Genomic DNA, 17,805 nt, shown 5'->3' with positions numbered 1-17,805 from the left:
CATTATTTGTCTCAGACTTTTAATCTTGAATTACAGCAAATTCTAAGCAATAGCAGAACTGAACATGTGTTTCATCTACCATCAGTTTGAAGGCAGGAGAACAAGTTAAGTAAAGAGCACAGGCTATTTAACCTTTCCACTTACATAAAAGTGTATGTAATTTGCAACAGAAACTGGGGAGTTGTTAGAGTGATAGGAAATACACTTGATTCCTCTTCAATTCCCAACCAGGTCAACAGAAGTTCAGATTGCTCAGCATTTAATTACAGGTACTCAGTATGTATTGAGCTCATGACACAAGTTAAATTCTCATCTAGAGTTATATTCTTCCACTGCTATTTTAGACTAATAAGTCTACTATTCTCTTGCTTTTATGCATCCAAACATTACTACCAGAGGTTTAATATCTAAAGCATTTACTTAATACATAACACACACTTTGATTCTGTACAAAAAAACCTCTTTGAAACCGAAAGCTGAAACCACAACTTACGCTACTGTTAAGGCACAAATCAATCCAGCAGAACATGCACAATCAGGAAGTGGACCTAGGAACTCCCTCTCACTAGCACACATCAGAAGGAAAAAGGACTACTGGAAAGTCCTATGCCCAGTAGTCACTCTCAAAAAGCTAGATTAAATAACATCAAATTCAGGTGCAAGGTTTTGAAGCAAAGATTTGGTCTCCTTGTGCACCTTTTGTGCTACCTAGAACAAAGAGGAGCCTTAGAATCATCGAATCAAGCAGGTTGGAAGAGACCTCCAAGATCATCCAGGCCAACCTAGCACTCAGCCCTATCCAGTCAACTAGACCATGGCACCAAGTGCCTCATCCAGTCTTTTCTTGAACACCTCCAGGGACAGTGACTCCATCAACTCTCTGGGCAGCCCATTCCAATGGCAATCACTCTCTCTGTGAAAAATTTCCTCCTAACATCCAGCCTATACTTCCCCTGGCACAACTTGAGACTGTGTCTCCTTGTTTTGTTGCTGGTCATCTGGGAGAAGAGACCAACCCCCACCTGGCTACAACCTCCTTTCAGGTAGTCGTAGACAGCAGTGAGTTCACCCCTGAGCCTCCTCTTCTCCAGGCTAAACAACCCCAGCTCCCTCAGCCTCTCCTCATAAAGGACATGAGAAAGAAATTCTTGGCACTTCAAAGTGGCATTCTGGCTTGGTGAAAGGGCTGACTTGGGATCCTGTTGGAAAATACATTGCCTCTCAGGCTGATGATCGAAGTTCAAAGGTGTGAAGGACCTCTCTGAAAACTTCCATTTTCATCTAACACACTATATGACTACTAATAGAAATCTTGTGATCTTTTGAAATAAATAAATAAATGAATGAATGTGGATTTTTTCACTGGGAAAAAAGCAACATCAGTTACTTTATCATGAAAGGTTGAGTGTATGCAGTAATATGCATTAGAACACTGACACTTGCAAAGGAAGACTCAGCCTCTAACCCTATTTTGAAGTGTCAACACAACTTTAGTGCTTGCATTTTAAAATATTCATTTCCTTCATAGATATTTTATGTGTAGATCTCAGTCCCTCAGCAGTAAATATTCTTATTTTCACATTAGCAAAAGCCCAAGACTAACATGATGCTCTAATATGAAAGATTTTCCTTCCTGGAAATCAGATTGTGTTTTCTTATCTTAAACTCAGAATCAAAGGCATAAAATTGCTTGTGCCCTTAATGGAGGGATGCAGAAGCACAAATTTGGGAATGCAAACTCTTTGCTCAAATTCTGAAGAAATATTTTATATTGCTGTCACTGAAGGGGGAATAGCCTTTGTTTTGAATTAGTGTTTTTATGCTTGGAGATATTCTACATCACTTAGCATCTTAGCTTGATTTTCTTTATTATTTGTAGCTCTAACTCTTTTTTTTTTTTTTTTTTGGGGGGGGGGGGGGGGGGGGGGGGGGAGGTGGCCATAGAGTTGCCCATGATTATCAGAAAGTCAAGAAACTGCCCTAGTGGAGAATCCTGTTCTTTTTTTCAATTACCAATCCATTATACTTTCAAGTGAGTTTCCCTCCTTCACAAACAATAATTACACTTCTGAACGCTGCCAGAACCAAAGCCAACAGTTCTGCATGGAAATCTGTTACCCGTGAATCAGAGAGCACAGCAGAGTGGAGCTGCCATTTGTTATTTTTTCCTGTAATACCTTCTACACAATTAAAATCAATATTGTCTGACAGGATAAATCACTACTAAGAAAAACACTCCGCCTCCTCACACAAGCTGCCTTTCATAATGCAGCAACAAGCCCAGTTACCCTCCAGATATGTTTACACTATTGTTCCTTTAATGGCCAGTGCACTCCAGGAGTGTCCTTTTGATTGTATTTTATGTCAAATGACTACTAACTTCCTCCTCCGTGGTCAAGTCATTTTTTTACCCCATCCTTCTTCCTCATGAAAGTCAAGAGTTGTTCTTGTCCTAGATCTAGCTTGAGTTTTAACTTTACATCATACAGATCAATATTAATAGTTTGACAAAGTGAAACATATAATTTTTTTATTGAACTCTATATACTCATATGCTATATGAAGTGGCTACATCCAAGATAATATACTTCCAGAGAAATGCCAAAGCCAGATCAAGGAATACATAAAAACACAGTCTTTCTTAATTCTCTTCTAGAGGATGAGATAAAATGCCAAACTAACCTGACTTATTTTCATCTGGGCTTCTGAAACCTGTGAGGATGGAAAACTGCTTCCAGGAATTGTTTCTTGGACTGCTTTGCAAGTTATAAAAAACAAGCAGCTACTTATTTTTCCCATGTGTGGCATGATGGAGAAGACGACCAATTCCCAAACTTGTAAAACAAATTAAGAATTTAGTGACACACTTCAATTTCACTTTTAATACATGAATCTGTTGAAACAAACCTCTGCCTGAAAGGAAATGTTATTTTCTTAAGTGCTGCACAGAAAACAGCCTAGTAAATTCAAAGACATAATATGGAGAGAGTAGCAGGGATAAAATTAAAAGAATTAAAGTATAGGGAGATCCTTCTGGGACCCTTAAAGTTTTATGAGAATAGATTTAGTGAAAGATCTCTGAACGTGCATATGTAAATTAACTGAAGAAATTGAATCTTTACCTGCATAAATTTGTTACATTTCACAATTAAAATCTATTTAAATGTTAATGATCTAAAACTTTAAATGTGTCCCCTATTAAAAGCAATGAAACCCTCCACAGTTTAATCAATATTAATGAAAGGAAAATGGTAAAGTAACAAAACCTAGTGTATTAGTAGTTATTGGGGAATGGGATTTTCTTTTAAATTAAGTTTGCTATAATCAGGCAGATCATAGCACCTGATAGATGTATACTGTAAAAATGTCTACGTCTGCAAAAGATGATTTTAAGAAGACCAACAACTCTGAACATGGCCTGGTAGGCCACTCATCGTTAGGGATTGTTACCTTGCATACACCAACCAACAACTTGGTATTAGAAGCTGAACAAACGACTCTTAAGAAGCTGAAAAATGACATCAGTAATAATCCACTTATCACTAGCAAATTCATGCCTCTTGTGCACATAATGTTAGAAGCAAACTCACTGCACCCAAAACCACTAGGGAGCAATCACCTCTATAAATGACTTCACTATCAGGTGTGCTATGCTGTGTCCTATAGCCATGTCCCCTAAAACACACATCTCATCTTTCAGGCACGTTGTTCTATTAAATTATAGTTTTTCTGCTATTTGCCTTCATCCACAAACTAATACATTTTTTCCTGGTGGCTTTTAGACTTCACATATTGTGTCTTTTTACTGTCTCTGCATAACCATCTTATTTCCCTCCAATGGCTTTCCTATCTCAACAGGAAAGCAACCTCAAAATTCCTAGCTGCATGTAAATCTACATAAACATTAAGACTTGATAATGAAGTCCTCCTCAATCTGGGACATTCTAAAAATTAGTTCACTTATTACTGGTTCCTATTTCAAGACCTGACTCCTTTCCCTAGCAGTAGAAGGGGAGAAGGTGAGTACAGATGAGATCAAATTCAGTGAAACAAAAACATGAGACTATTGCTGGCAAATTTTGCATCTTGGGACGCAGGATGTGTTGCAGGGTAATCAAAATCAATCTGAAACTTGAGCATGTAAAAACAGCTTCTAAAGTTAAGTTAGACACTAGTGACTAGAAGGACAAGTGGTGGAAGTGGATCTTCTACCAATAACTCCAGAGGAACTCAGTATACAGATACTATTCTGCTCTCCAGTAATCTTCCAGTCAGGCTTTTGCTAAGCTTTCAGTATGACCTGGGTAGTCACCAGAGTCAGTCTTAACCCCTGGATTTACCCCTAGGCTGTACCACAAGAGGGCGCACACACGCAGAGATCCCCACTGGAATGTAAAGTATCCACATACTTAGAACTAGGTACCTATGGGGTTTGTCTCCTTCTTTTACACAAAGAAGGCAAATAAACTCTTATCCAATTCCATTTTCACCTTTAACAATACACAGAATTAAATAAAGATAGTGTTTTAGATCAGAAAAGTAGATGTTAGACATCTACTGTGTTGTGAAAGTAATTTTTCATCACATATGTCAACCCTACATTTCACTGTGTAAAACATATGCAGGCTTTTAGACAAAGTAGAAGAGAAGAAAATAAAAATCAAAGTAGGAAGATAAACGAACCCACTGATATTAATTTGGTGATTTTTATGATTCCATGCCAAAGCATGAAGAATTTAACAGTTCTCGTTCGCTTCCTTAAAGCAGATACACTGCAATTAAGACCTACATAAAGAAAAATATGGAAAGGACTAAGAAGGATTAAATAGAGAAACACTGTTCAGCCTAGAAGAGTGATCACAAAAAAGAGAAGAAATAGAATTTGGTAAAACTATGAATGAACAGCAACAAAAAAAAAAAAACCAACTGCCAAAAAAACCTCCAAAAAGAGAAGAAAGCTAAAGCAGATAGGATTGTTGGTTTGGTAGGATTTTTTTGGTGTAGTTTTTTTGTTGGGTTTGTTTTGTTTGGTTTTCTTTCGTTGGGGGGGAGCAGGTGTGATTATAACCTGTACTACATAGTGCAACTTCTCAGACAGAATACTGAGGTTATTAAAAGTCTAAATTAAAAAACTGTTTCAAAAATTCACTGAAAAGTGTTTATGCAGGACTATTAAATGTGATGGTATCATCTTTGCATCAGAAATTCAGTTAGCCACAAATTACTGGGGCTAATTTGATATCCAGAGAGAGAATCACTGTATACTTCTGTTATCTCCTCTTTTTTTTTTTTTTCCCTTTTGCTATCTGCTGTTGTTCAGTATTCTACGACACTGTCATTGTCTATGACAATGTCTTTGGTCTGACCTGGCATGGTGCTGTAAGGACAGCAGCACAACAGATTATTATGACATCTTGGCACTCTTTTTTCCACTCTTATTGATAGACATATTCTTATTTACATCATTTTATTAAAAACACAAATGGAGGCAGCACTAAAACAGCAAACAAGGACACCACTTACAAATTATTCATCTTGACTTGCATAAATCCGATATTCAGAACATCAGTACTTGGTATTCAGGCCATGCATGCACTATGACACTCACAGAACGTAGGGACCAGTGGGAACAACTAGGGACACTAATGAGCTACAGCTGAGGTGTAAAGATGCAGAATCGTTTTTGGGCAGACATGGGTTGGGAAGGAAGTTCATACAGCGAAGTATGTTGCTTTCCTGAAGGGGAGGGTGGAGTATCTAAGATGCAATTTTTACGGAAGAAACAATCCCAAAATAGTAGTCTGACTCAAATAAACCTCTCATCCACCTGTTGCTTTCCCCCATCTCTACCACAAGATGTATCTAAAACAACAATTTATCTACAACTCTGCCATCTCCAGCTTTGCTGAAGGCCTCCCTAAATCATACATGCACGTGCTTACACTATTGAACTACTCAATTTACTTGCCAGTACTTATCAAAAGTCAGGAAGGAAAAAAAAATAAAAGGAGACAAACTAGAAATTAGAATTTAAAGAATCTAAAAACTGTTTGTAAGTTTTACTACTGTTTATAAGAAAGCACTTTTATTCAGAATAAAGGACAAATGCTGTCCTTTTAATTATCAACATTTATCTCTGGGACAAGAACATCAGGTATATAATATAGAAGATTCTTTTAATATAGAGGACAGATGGCAACTTCACTCCTGGGACTTCCTTAGACTGCCTCAGAAAAAAAAACCCACAGAAAAACACCCCCCAAAACAGAACAAAACCAAGATCAACCCTTCCCCCCCACCCCACCCCCCGCAATCCAATCCTGATTTTAAAAGGCTTTGAGAATTCCCCAAGGAATGCTAGTCTGGATACAGGAGAGCTGAACTGCCTTGTCTGAAAAGCAGCAAATGATAAAACATTTCAGGAATGTACAGAAACTCCTTCGGATGACAACATACAAAATAACCTTAAAGAATGTTTCCTTGTTACCCAATCACACGAGCTTAAAATTCATTGACACACTTCCAAATTTAATTCCATTCTTTTTATATAAACCTATTCAAATGAACCTTTTTGAAAGCAAAAATATCTTAGCAGAATTTTTGCTGATGTAATATTTGGATGAACTGTGGCAGATAGGAGTCCTTAGGAAAGATGTTGCTTACTTGTTTTGCACCATAACAAAGCCATTTCAATAAACTAACACCACCAAGGAAGACTTGGTTATCCTTTAAAAAAACCCCAACCCTTGTCTAAAATCATGTATGCATCCTAGATTCACATGGCATTTCATAGGCACGTCTCATACTTCACTTGCAGGGTGTTAATATCATAAGCTGTGATTCAACACTTTCTCTTTGAGTGTTAATACTATTACAGTCCTGCTGGGTAAACAGCTAGAACCAAACCAGTGTTCTAAACTCCCTCACAATAGTTTGCCTTCCAACTCTTAGTTTTCAATACTTGATATTTTAAATAATAGTTTGAAATATTTCAATATTACATTTATCAAAAGGGAAAATAAAAGAGTGTGGATAAAAGAAGAGCTTAATATTGGTTTAAGAAAACTGGAGGAGATCCTTCTTGTAACAGCATTGACTGAGTATTCTGCAGTTGCAGCATAACATAGTAATTGCTGAGGGTTTATACTTCTGTAAAAAAAGACTGGAATCTAGGAACTAAATCATGGTGCTTTGGGCCACAAATGATAATTTTCACCTCTCCCAAATTTCTTTACACTGGATTAAAAAGTACAAACCAATAAGATTTCTATTTTCTCACTCAAGTAAGAAATGAAACAATGCAAATATTTTTCCTGCTCCGATTTAGAACAAAGTTTCAAACCAGCAGCATTTTATGTTGCACGAAGTGCCCTTTAAATAATTAAACCATTCGGCTCCATCTGTAAGTTAAAACATATATAGAACAAGCACAGCCATCACTACACCACTTGCCCCACTCTGAATTAATCCAATTATTCAAATGTCAGTTATAACTGTCAGAGAGCAGTTCCTTGGGCTGGACCAAACTGTTAAAAATTAAAACTGTTTTACCTCGTTTAGTCTCTCTGCCTTTTTAATGTAAAATCCACGGTCTTGACAAAAAGTTGTGGGATTTGACACCCAATGCAACACAACCCTATTTCTGTCATACATGCATAATTCACTTTGGAAATTTGCACTTGCTTTAAAATATTACTAAAATATACATGTAACATATGCTAATGTAGCCGCGCTGGCTTGTAAGCTCCAGCCACTAGGTTATCTGTAAACTTTGCCAAGTGCATACACTGTACATAAAGGGATTATAAATGAAAGAAAAGATCACTGTCCCTAGCTCTCAGTTTCCAGCCTTGGCCAAACTGACAGCCCCAAATCCCAGCAACATCTAACATGCCCTTCCTGTGGAGAAGACAGCCTGTTCTCAGAGTCTTAATTACATCCCAGCTGACTGCCCAGCGTTGCCAAAATCAGGCAACAAACGATGCACCTTCACTTGCAATATGGTCTGCTAAACAGACTCCCAGTCACACAGAAACAAACTTCCACGACAAGGAGAAATAAAGGGACAAGCTAGAGAGTGAGGGAGAGGGCAAGCAGCAATCAAGACAAGGAAAAAGCCTCTTCCCAGACTCCTGAGGGACCAGTGAGCAGCAGCATGTAACAAACAAGGCTATCCCTTGCTCAAAACAAACTCACAGCCCAAGGTGCCTCATGCCAAGGACTGCTGTTCTCCAAGATGGGCCACTGTAACTAAGACTGGCTAGATTAATGATTGTTAAGGAAGGCTAACCAACCCCTCACTGCTCAGGCCATTATAATTACAGAAGAACAGCATGCCGCATTCTGCAATCGCAAATGGTATCATATGTTTTCCTGGCTGGTTTGCAGGAGGAGCTTTATTTACACACACGAAATACAAGAGCTGCAGATTTAAAGCAACAGCATTTCAAAATTAACACAATTATCTGTGCTTTTGAATCCCCCATAGAACAAAGTTACACCGAGACCTGAAGATGCAAGGCTCTGTGAGGGGAAAAAACTCACCTGATGGCTGCACGGAAAATATTGACAACACTGAAAAAGTTCTGTTCTCTTCATAAAATTAATACAACTTGACTGACATGCTAATAAAGCACTTCCTTTGACTAAGACTACATGACTTTTTAGAACCTGTGAAATGAAACTTCAGTCTTTCTGTTCAGAACATGGAGATATTATTTTCTAATTCAAATGATATTAATATAAAGAGTACATCAATTAGCTTCCCTCAGACATTTTTATTCCATCATTAAAGCTAGGTAACATTGTATTTTTAACTTGGCATCCTTCACAAATAGAAATTTGATGAATTGATGACTATAAAATATAGCATTAATATAAAAATACATTTATTCCATCAATTTAATACTCTTTCATTCTCATTATCATGTTTAAACTTGTAAGTGACAGATCATCTACGTCCACGAGGGTCAAAAGAATTTTTGCCACTGATTTCACTGGGAACAGAACTAAGCCTTCAGAAGCTGTCTGGTAAAACACAAAGGATATGGCAAAGCCAAGAAATCTTAATGCTTGTGAATGAGGGTGCAAGTACCTCCTGAAAATAGTTCCAGATTAGGAAATCTGATTGATACAAGGTTACAGGACAGAATCCAAATATAACAACTTCACAGATCTTAGGTATTTTTCCCCCCTCTGCAGCACATTATATAAAAGATGAATTATAGAAATCAATTGCTATACTCAAAGAGTACATGGAATTTAAACCAGATTGTTGCCTTCTAACATAAGCCTATTAAGGAAAATTGTTTTTAAAACATAGGACAGTTTTAGTCAATAACTCAACAGCAGAAAAATGTATCTGAACTCTGAGACTGCACTTGATACAAGCTAACAACTTGTTTTAATGCAGGAAAAGTCTGTTATTCTCACACATTAATATTCAGCCCTGCAACTTATTAAATAGGATGCAAATTACCTACTAAGATACAGGTTAGCATCTGATGCTTTGTAAAATCATAAAAATCACAGACTGTTTATCAAAGGTTACCTGCAAATGTTATAAATGTTTGTTATTACTTGGACGACTTTATTGCTACATATTGTCATTCTCCTTCCTGAGTCCAAAAAATGGGGCAGCAACATGACCAAAGCCAACACTGGAAGAGTTACTCTGCAGTTCAGATGACATCAAGCCACTAACAGTCTGGGAAGAAATAATGTCATTTCTGACACTTGCATTAAGTGGTGCTTTCTTTTGCCAGTCTTGTGGAATGATTTTTATTTTTTTAAATGTTTGCCTGCTTGTTCTGGTTTTAAATATAGGCCCCTGAAAACTGAGATAAACCCTTACTCTATGCATAATTGTCTATCTGTGATACAGATCTTAGCCACCTTAGAATACTGAACTTCATACAAGAGTTGTTATAAATAAATTGAAGACCAATAGGTAAAAAAACAAACAACTCCAACAAAAAACTAAACCAAAAAAAGACCCCTCCCAAATTCCTAACAAAATAGTGAATACACCACAAAATGTAAATCATCATTCCAAAAGTAAGAAACTGAAAAATTATTTGCCTAGCCCATATTTATGTGTTGACAAACACACATTTCTTTCTTTCCTTTATTTTTTTCCTCCATAGAGTATGAGTCATGACCTGAGTTTGTGCAAAAGTTTGCTTTAGAGTAAGGTGGTATTTGGAAATGCGTATTAATCCACTCACCAGCACCTGCTCTGTTCACTTTGGCCAGTCAGGTTCTGGGTAGGGCATGCAATGTGGGAACAGTGCTCCAAGTGGGATGCAATGGCTGGTTTATTGCAAGATTTAATCCCAGTTGCACAGGACATGTGGATTCATGAAAAGACGTGAGGAATTAAGAAACTATTATGACAAGGTGAAAGATTTTGAGACTTTCTTGGAGGTGCAGGTCTCACCTTTTGCATATTGTATAGACAGGCACACAGCTTTCCACTGAGTCACTCTGAAATTCAGCATTCATCTCTCTTGCAAAAATAGAAAAAAAGAGCTATATTCATGCTTTTTTTCCTGGCAGGAACAGAAAAAAAAAACAATCATGACCCATCTATTTCAAGAAATACAACCCTATATGACCAAAATCCTATTTCAAAAAGAAAACAGTTTTTGGTTGGCTGGTGTTAGCTGTAAAAGACAAATCTTAAAACCAGAGGGCAGGTAACACTGAGCCATCAGCATAAGTACTCTAGAACTGTATTTGTATGAGGTAAGAATAGCAAAGCAAAATAAATGGCATTGGAATACACCATCAGTCATAGAGGAAAGATATGTATCAGGTAATTCTCAGGAATTCACTAACTCCAGGATTAAAAATTAATGACAGTATTGTTTCATGCAGCATCTGCAAAAGCCTATTAAAAGCAAGCTTGAAAACACTCTTTAATATAAGGAAGTTTACACTACAGCTTTCAGGCATCACTTAGAAGCAATGCAATAATACTCTTGCTACAGATCTGTATGGGAAGGAAACCCAGTGTGAAGTTCTCTAAAAACCTTTTTCACAGATCCTAAGTGATCTTTAACCAGCTGTGATGAACCAGTTATGTCATCATCCAAATGTCCTGAGCTTAAAAAAAAATGGCATCCACTGATTTAGCTCAACGAACTGCAGCGTCAGGCTCTAGTGGCATTGTTATTTGCCTCTAGCAGAACTTGTTACAGAAAGTATCTCTAGGGTGGAAGATAGACTGAGTTTGGGTGGTTTAAAAAACCATCTCCCTTTCAAGTCTTCTAGAAAAATTATGCTGAAATACAGCTCCTATCAAGAGAAGACTTTTTTTGGCTTGCTGTTCACTTTTATATGGTAAACACTACCATCAGATAGAAACTTCACAATGCTGTTAAGTCTAGGCCTAGAAGTATGCAATAGAAGGTGGTGCAGAGTCTTGAGCTAACATCACATTTAGCATATACAGCTTCTTGAACCCAAGGCAGCAACTCTGCATGCTGCCTTGCTATATGAAGGAAATAACTATAGATCTCAGTCTGCCAAGTTGCTCAGAAACAGCAGAGAGAAGTTAAACGGTTGCTGTGTGTAGGTACTTCTGTAGACAAAAAGTATTGGTCACTAAGGGAGATTTTCCTGTCTGCCAGAAAAAATATAGTAAGGGCTGTAGACTGAAAGACTGTGGAAGCCTAACATTCAAAGACAGACCAGAACATTTAAGTTGTGAGGTTGATTACCAAGTGAATTAGATTTCCAGAGAAATGGTAGACTCTTCATTTCCCATTGTCCTCAGACCAGGGAGCACCATTCTGAAAGTTGCATTTAAACCAAGAGACAAATCACTGGACTCAATGCAGGGACAGCCAGGTTAAAGGTAATGCCTTACGACATACAGGAGGTCAAACTAGACAATCTAGTGGTACCTTCTGGCCTTAAACTGTACGAATCTATGAATCACAGAGAAAAAGCACAGAACATAAGCAGGAGATGGAAAATAAATTACAAATATCAAAAAACAGGTTTGTTTCTTCAAACAGAACAGACTTATACGCTGTAATTTGAGCCCGCTTAATTTCACTGATGACATGTGATTCTTTTCATGTGCTATCAGAAGAGGTATTCAATTTTCTTCCAAAGAATTTGTTTAAATTAAGAGTGGATAAAAATCACAAAAGTAACATTTGCCCTTGTTATTAAAAAGGGTATAGATTAAAGATGCCATTCCTTTCAGATGAAAGAAATACATCATCTTCCTATAGTATTCTGCTCACACAATTCTTGAAGCCAGCTCTGAAGAGTGCTTTTGAGGAATGCACAAGATGAATGTCATATTCACTCAGCATCCATAAATCAACTTGAATAATTTAATACCTGTTGAATTTTTCCTCCAATTTATTATATGAAATAATAACATGAGAAGTAATTACAATAAAGAAAAAGTTCAGGTGCAACAGCATTAGTTCAACATCTAGGATCAAGTGTCAGTGGAGATTAACAAATTTCATTCATTTTATCTGCAGTACTGGAGACATGCAGCTCCTAGCTTTAATAGTCAGGAATGTCTTTAGTTAAATGACTTTGTAAAGGCAGTCAAGTGAGGGCAGACAGCGACAGTTTAATTAGAGCGCTTGCTATAACTCTATCTGGGAGCTGTAGGCACTGGACTAGAACAAGTGTAAAACGGCACTCAGTGCTGACTAGCAACCCCTGCTCTCCCCCAGTCAACAAAAACCCTCCAGTACAAAAAAAAAAGCCCCAAGAAGATACTTTTCATGGCAGGTTTTCTCATTTATTCTGGCGTCAGGTTGGCTACAGGTGAGCAGGAGCAACATATGCGCTGCAGCAGAAGAAAGGTGAGGTTAAGAGAGCAATCATTTATCTTGTATTGATTTCTGGACACTATGTCCTAGATACATTCCAAGATAGAATGACAGCTTTCTGTTTTGTGTGGGTAAGAGAAGAAAATGACTAGCACCAGTACCCATTGTTTTCCTATCATATTTCCTTTTAGAAACATGGCACACTTAGATTTTTATTCAGACAAGGAAATCCAAACAAGTTTATCACAGAAAAGGAGGGTTAGAGGATGGCTAATCAGCCATTTGTCTTTGCTGCTGGGTAGTTGGGAGTCAAAGGGTCAAAACGGAGCACAATTGGACCATTTGGTTTTATCTCAGGTAACCCTACATCTCTGGTAATTGAACCCATTTCACTCGGTCAGAGTTCCTGTCACTCATATTCAATGTCTGTCATTACTGAGAAATGCTTCATGACATATTACACTGACAGAACCACCACTGCAAGACTAGAAAGAATCCCCAGGCACCAGAAGTAGAAGACAATGGAAGCTTCTTTCAGAGCAGTGATGTTTAACATTTTATGTGCTGACATTGTGACTGTAACCACAATATAACAAAAGTCTAGCAAATGGAAGATCAAAATAAAAAAATTCCATAGTTTATCTGCTTCAGGGACTGGCAGGCAACACCAGGAATAAAACAAAGTGGCAGCTCAAGGTTGCTTGCACATGTGTATTAACACACACACACACACTTAATATAGGACCCAAATGTTACTTTTGGTAGACTTTATAAATATTATGCTTCCTTTAACTATAGGCATCCAAATCCTTTTCTTTCTTTCTTTCTTCTACATCTTATAAGCTTCAAACAGTAACGGGGAGCAAAATTTGCATACTCTCTGATATGCTGAAGACAAGAGAAAACTCCCTAGCTTTTAAAAATCTCTGAAATGTTTTGTATATACAACTTCTAAATGTAAAATTGCCAAAGTTATCCTCCCACTTTTCAGCTTTATAATACTGAAAAGTGATCTTCTAATCGATTTTTTCCATGGACACATTACTACACTTTGCTAGGTCCTCTCTGCTTTGTTTGACAGGCACATCATCACACCAGACTTCAACAGATAGTCAAGCTTCCTTGGAGCACACATTTTTGTCAGAACTTGTCTTAGGCCAGCGGCTGAAACTTCCACAAGCGTATTAATTGCACATTAACACTTCATTAGCACATTCATCAGAAGAAACAGTGTATTGAAAATGGGGAGATAGGGGGAGAAAGTGAGGAAAAGAGGACACTGAAAATTTCATTGCACTCTTCACGGCTTTAACTCAGTTTTACCTTCCTTTCTAAAGAATGTGGAAGTAAACTATCTACCAAGTCATTTAACGGCATCTCTTCAAGTAATTGATGTGAAAATTGATTTCATCACATTTAAAACTTCATTTCTAAGAATCATCTCTAAAGTTACTGAATTCCCAAGTCTCTCTGTTAGGTTTCCAGTCCAAACATTAAGATTGTATTAGCTACAACCTACTATTAGCAGTTTCTGGTACTGCTTTAGAATCATAGAATTAACCAGGTTGGGAGAGACCTTCAAGATCATCCAATCCAACCTATCACTCAGCCCCATCCAATCAACTGAGCAATGTCCACACCAGCTACACAGAGAGATTTTTTTCTTTTCATACTCAGTGCCCTGAATGGAAAAAAAAAAATACCAGGATTAAGTTGTTCACCCAAATTTAGTGGAAGTCCAGAATTTTACCTGAGTTTATTACATTAAAAATCTCAAACCTTCACGGCTGAGGCAAATACCAAAGGAACATCAACAGTGTGAACATTTAGCTTCCAATATGGCATCATAATGAATTTCTGATAGAATAATGGAAAAATATTCTTCAAATAGATATCTCACATTTTATCAAATCAATTTTTATTAATTTATAAGATTAAAGCATATTTTTTCACAGCTCTCATACAATATGAAAGTGATTAATTTTAAATAAGGAGTTGCTAGAAATTCCAAGATCAATAAGGAACTCCAGCATTATTCACTATCAGCAAACATAAAGCCATCTTAAACTATTAAACTGCTCTATGAAGATGTGAGAATATATTGCCTGAAGTTCATAAAAGTTCTAATATTAAAGCACATTATTTCTGAAGCAACCATTATTTTCACTTTGAGAATAATCTATATTTCATTGTGAAGTACATTCAATTAAAAAAACCACCCTTAAATAGATTTAGAAACTACAATTTGCAGCAGTGAAAGCAGTCAAGATGTTCAATAAGAAATACATGACAAAGAACAGCACAATAATTCAGCCATTAATAAACCTGGCACAATAACCACTATCGTGTCATAAAGTAAGATAATACATCTTCAATCCCTCCACACTAGGTTTTTATACAGTATTTATATGCTAAAAGCCTTAGAAGCAGATGCTTCAGTTCAAAGCTCCAAACCTCCACTCATATGTACTGGCTCTATACAAGTAGCTATTTTTGCCCATTGCCCTACACTGAACACTTCCCTACTTAAAGCAGTAAGCAGATTTCAGAGTACTATGGCCAAAGAATCAAAATGAATGATATTCAGATCTATAGCCTAGCAGGGAAAAAATGTGTTGCAACAATTTTTCTAATGCTGAAATACCATTTCACCAAATGTTCCTGTCAAGACATGGTTTAATTACCTTGGCACCCATGCCACTTATAATCACCTGTCATTAGCAACAATGCTTGCATCTGTTTACACGTCTGTCAGAAATGCCAGCCCAGATGAAGGCTAAGAATAAGACAACTTTTGCTAGCACTTGACCCCAGATGTGGAAAGGTCATCCTAAGGTTATCTATGCCCAGAGTAAAACATGTAGACTAACTATAAAGTTCTGTAATTCTCAAGTTGACAATCCATTTTACTACTTTTATATAGAATCAGAACATTCTCATTTAACAGGAGTATACAATACAGCTAACAAGACAACACAGATACTGTGTTCTTTCAATTACTTTCTTTTTGCATTTGAGAGATTTTTGTGAAACCACTTCCAAAGTTTGTTATCCAGAACACAGTTATTTGATCTACTCCATTAACTCATCAACTCATAAAATGCTTTGTGTTGGTAATCACCTTTAAAGGTCATCAAGCCCAAACCCTCTGCAATGAACAGAGACATCTTCAACTGAATCAGGCTGCTCAGAGCCTCATCCAATCCTGAATGTTTCCATGGATGGGGCTCCTATCTGGGCAACCTGTGTGAATGTTTCATCACCTTCAGCATAAATTTTGTTCTTCCTATATCCAGTCTAAATTTGTTCTCTTGAAGTTTAAAACCACCAATCCTTGCTCTGTCACAAAGTCAGCCCTCACCTTTCTTAGAGGCCTCTTTAAGTACTGAAAGGCTGCAATAAGGTCTCCATTGAGAATTCTCTTCTCTGGGTTTGTGCTAGTTTGAAGCTAGCTAGAATGTTTTGGTGAGAAGAACTAGATTACAGGCTGTGAATATAAGCTTCATTCAACTTCCAGAGCTGGCTGAGTCTAGTCTGGGTGATTTCTAAAGTGTGTGGGGGACGGGTAACACCCAAACCACCACAGGGCTGAACAACCTCAACTCTCCCAGCGAGTTCTCACAGCAGAGGTGTTCTGGACCCCGTCAGTTTTGTGGCCCCAACTATTTATTGATAAGCTGCTTTCCTCAAAAGTACCTTTAAATAAAGAGCATAAAATACAATTTTATGGGCAGTATTACTTCTAAATATATGAATGTAGCAAGCATGTCCATGCCCACTTAAAATAGCTCAAAGTTGTTAGGCAGTAACGCTGTGAATACTTGAGGTTCTGACGGACTAGGAATTCAAGTGCCATCTTCATTCTGACCCTAGAAATGTGTATTTTAGGCAGCTGCCCTAATAATTGGTATTAATGACTTCTTAGAATCATAGAATCAACCAGGTTGGAAGAGACCTCCAAGATCATCCAGTCCAACCTATCACCCAGCCCTATCCAGTCAACTAGACCATGGCACTGAGTGCCTCATCCAGTCTTTTCTTGAAGACGTCAAGGGACAGTGCCTCCCCCACCTCCCTGGGCAGCCCATTCCAATGGCAAATCACAATCTCTGTGAAGAACTTCCTCCTAACATCCAGCCTATACCTTGAAAAAAAAAATCTGTTTTTAAGCTATTTCATGGGATATCTGGTTTGCAATTTCTTCCACACAAGCTATTACTCTACAGAGGCAGGTACTTTCTGTTCTCTATGCTACTGATATGGATAAAAGACTGTAGTGGATTTTTAAAGTACTGAAACTCAGTAGTATTTTGGTCTTTGAACTCCACTTGGCAACTGGGAGTTGAAATTCACAGCAAACATTTTCTTTATGAGAAGCAGAAGAGAGAACACTAGATAACAATCTACTGCACAAAGAAGTAAGTACTACAGTCTTTGACAGAGAAAAATATACAATGTGAATTTTTGTGACATGCATTTCAGCAAGATGTTACCGATCAGTATTTCATCTATTTTGGCTCAAAACTAATTACACGTGAGAAGGGTCCGATCCTCACACATACACTCTGGTGGGGGACACTTTCTCTATAATGTTCCATAATGTTTTTGCCAGACTGCTTTCTCAGTGTGGATTCTGCAGACATGAGGCTTCTCTCTTTTTCATTGCCAGATATATTGCACAGCAATTTCATCCAGTAATTCCGAGGTGCTATGTAAGGTAGACTAAACAGTCTAAAATGTACTAAAAAAACCCTTTCTGCAGGTACACAGCAATTATACCATTGCTCTGCAAGTTATTCAAAATGCAGGAGGACAGGGCAAGATAAGATAAATTCTAAAAGATACTCTGTTACTAGAAGAACACATTATGTATCAATTCACTATACATATGAGGAAATTAAGTATGCATGCACATGCATGCCGAGTAGTAGGGTAATAACATACAAAAATGAGGGGGAAGAGCTTATTTTGATAGTTTTTATAATTCTATGAGTAAGGT

The 17,805-nt window shown here is 37.4% G+C and overlaps 1 protein-coding gene across 4 annotated transcripts in view; it reads right to left on the bottom strand.

The window, feature by feature from the left end:
• The window catches only part of FTO (FTO alpha-ketoglutarate dependent dioxygenase), a 234,474-nt gene that overhangs the window by 95,796 nt on the left and 120,873 nt on the right, over positions 1 to 17,805 (bottom strand). Inside the window, exon 9 of one of the 4 annotated variants that reach the window (XM_064160394.1) lies at positions 12,292 to 12,823. The exons of the other annotated variants lie outside the window; for them this stretch is intronic. Coding sequence (XP_064016464.1) covers positions 12,796 to 12,823 — 28 coding nt within the window. The 3' untranslated portion in view covers positions 12,292 to 12,795. Of the gene's footprint in view, positions 1 to 12,291; positions 12,824 to 17,805 lie in introns of those variants that run through there. 4 annotated transcript variants of the gene reach the window in all.

Source organism: Pogoniulus pusillus, chromosome 20 (genome assembly GCF_015220805.1).
Source record: "Pogoniulus pusillus isolate bPogPus1 chromosome 20, bPogPus1.pri, whole genome shotgun sequence".
Taxonomy (NCBI): Eukaryota; Metazoa; Chordata; class Aves; order Piciformes; family Lybiidae; genus Pogoniulus; species Pogoniulus pusillus.
The sequence above is the reverse complement of the archived record's forward strand: the minus strand, read 5'-3'. Positions and strand labels throughout refer to the sequence as shown.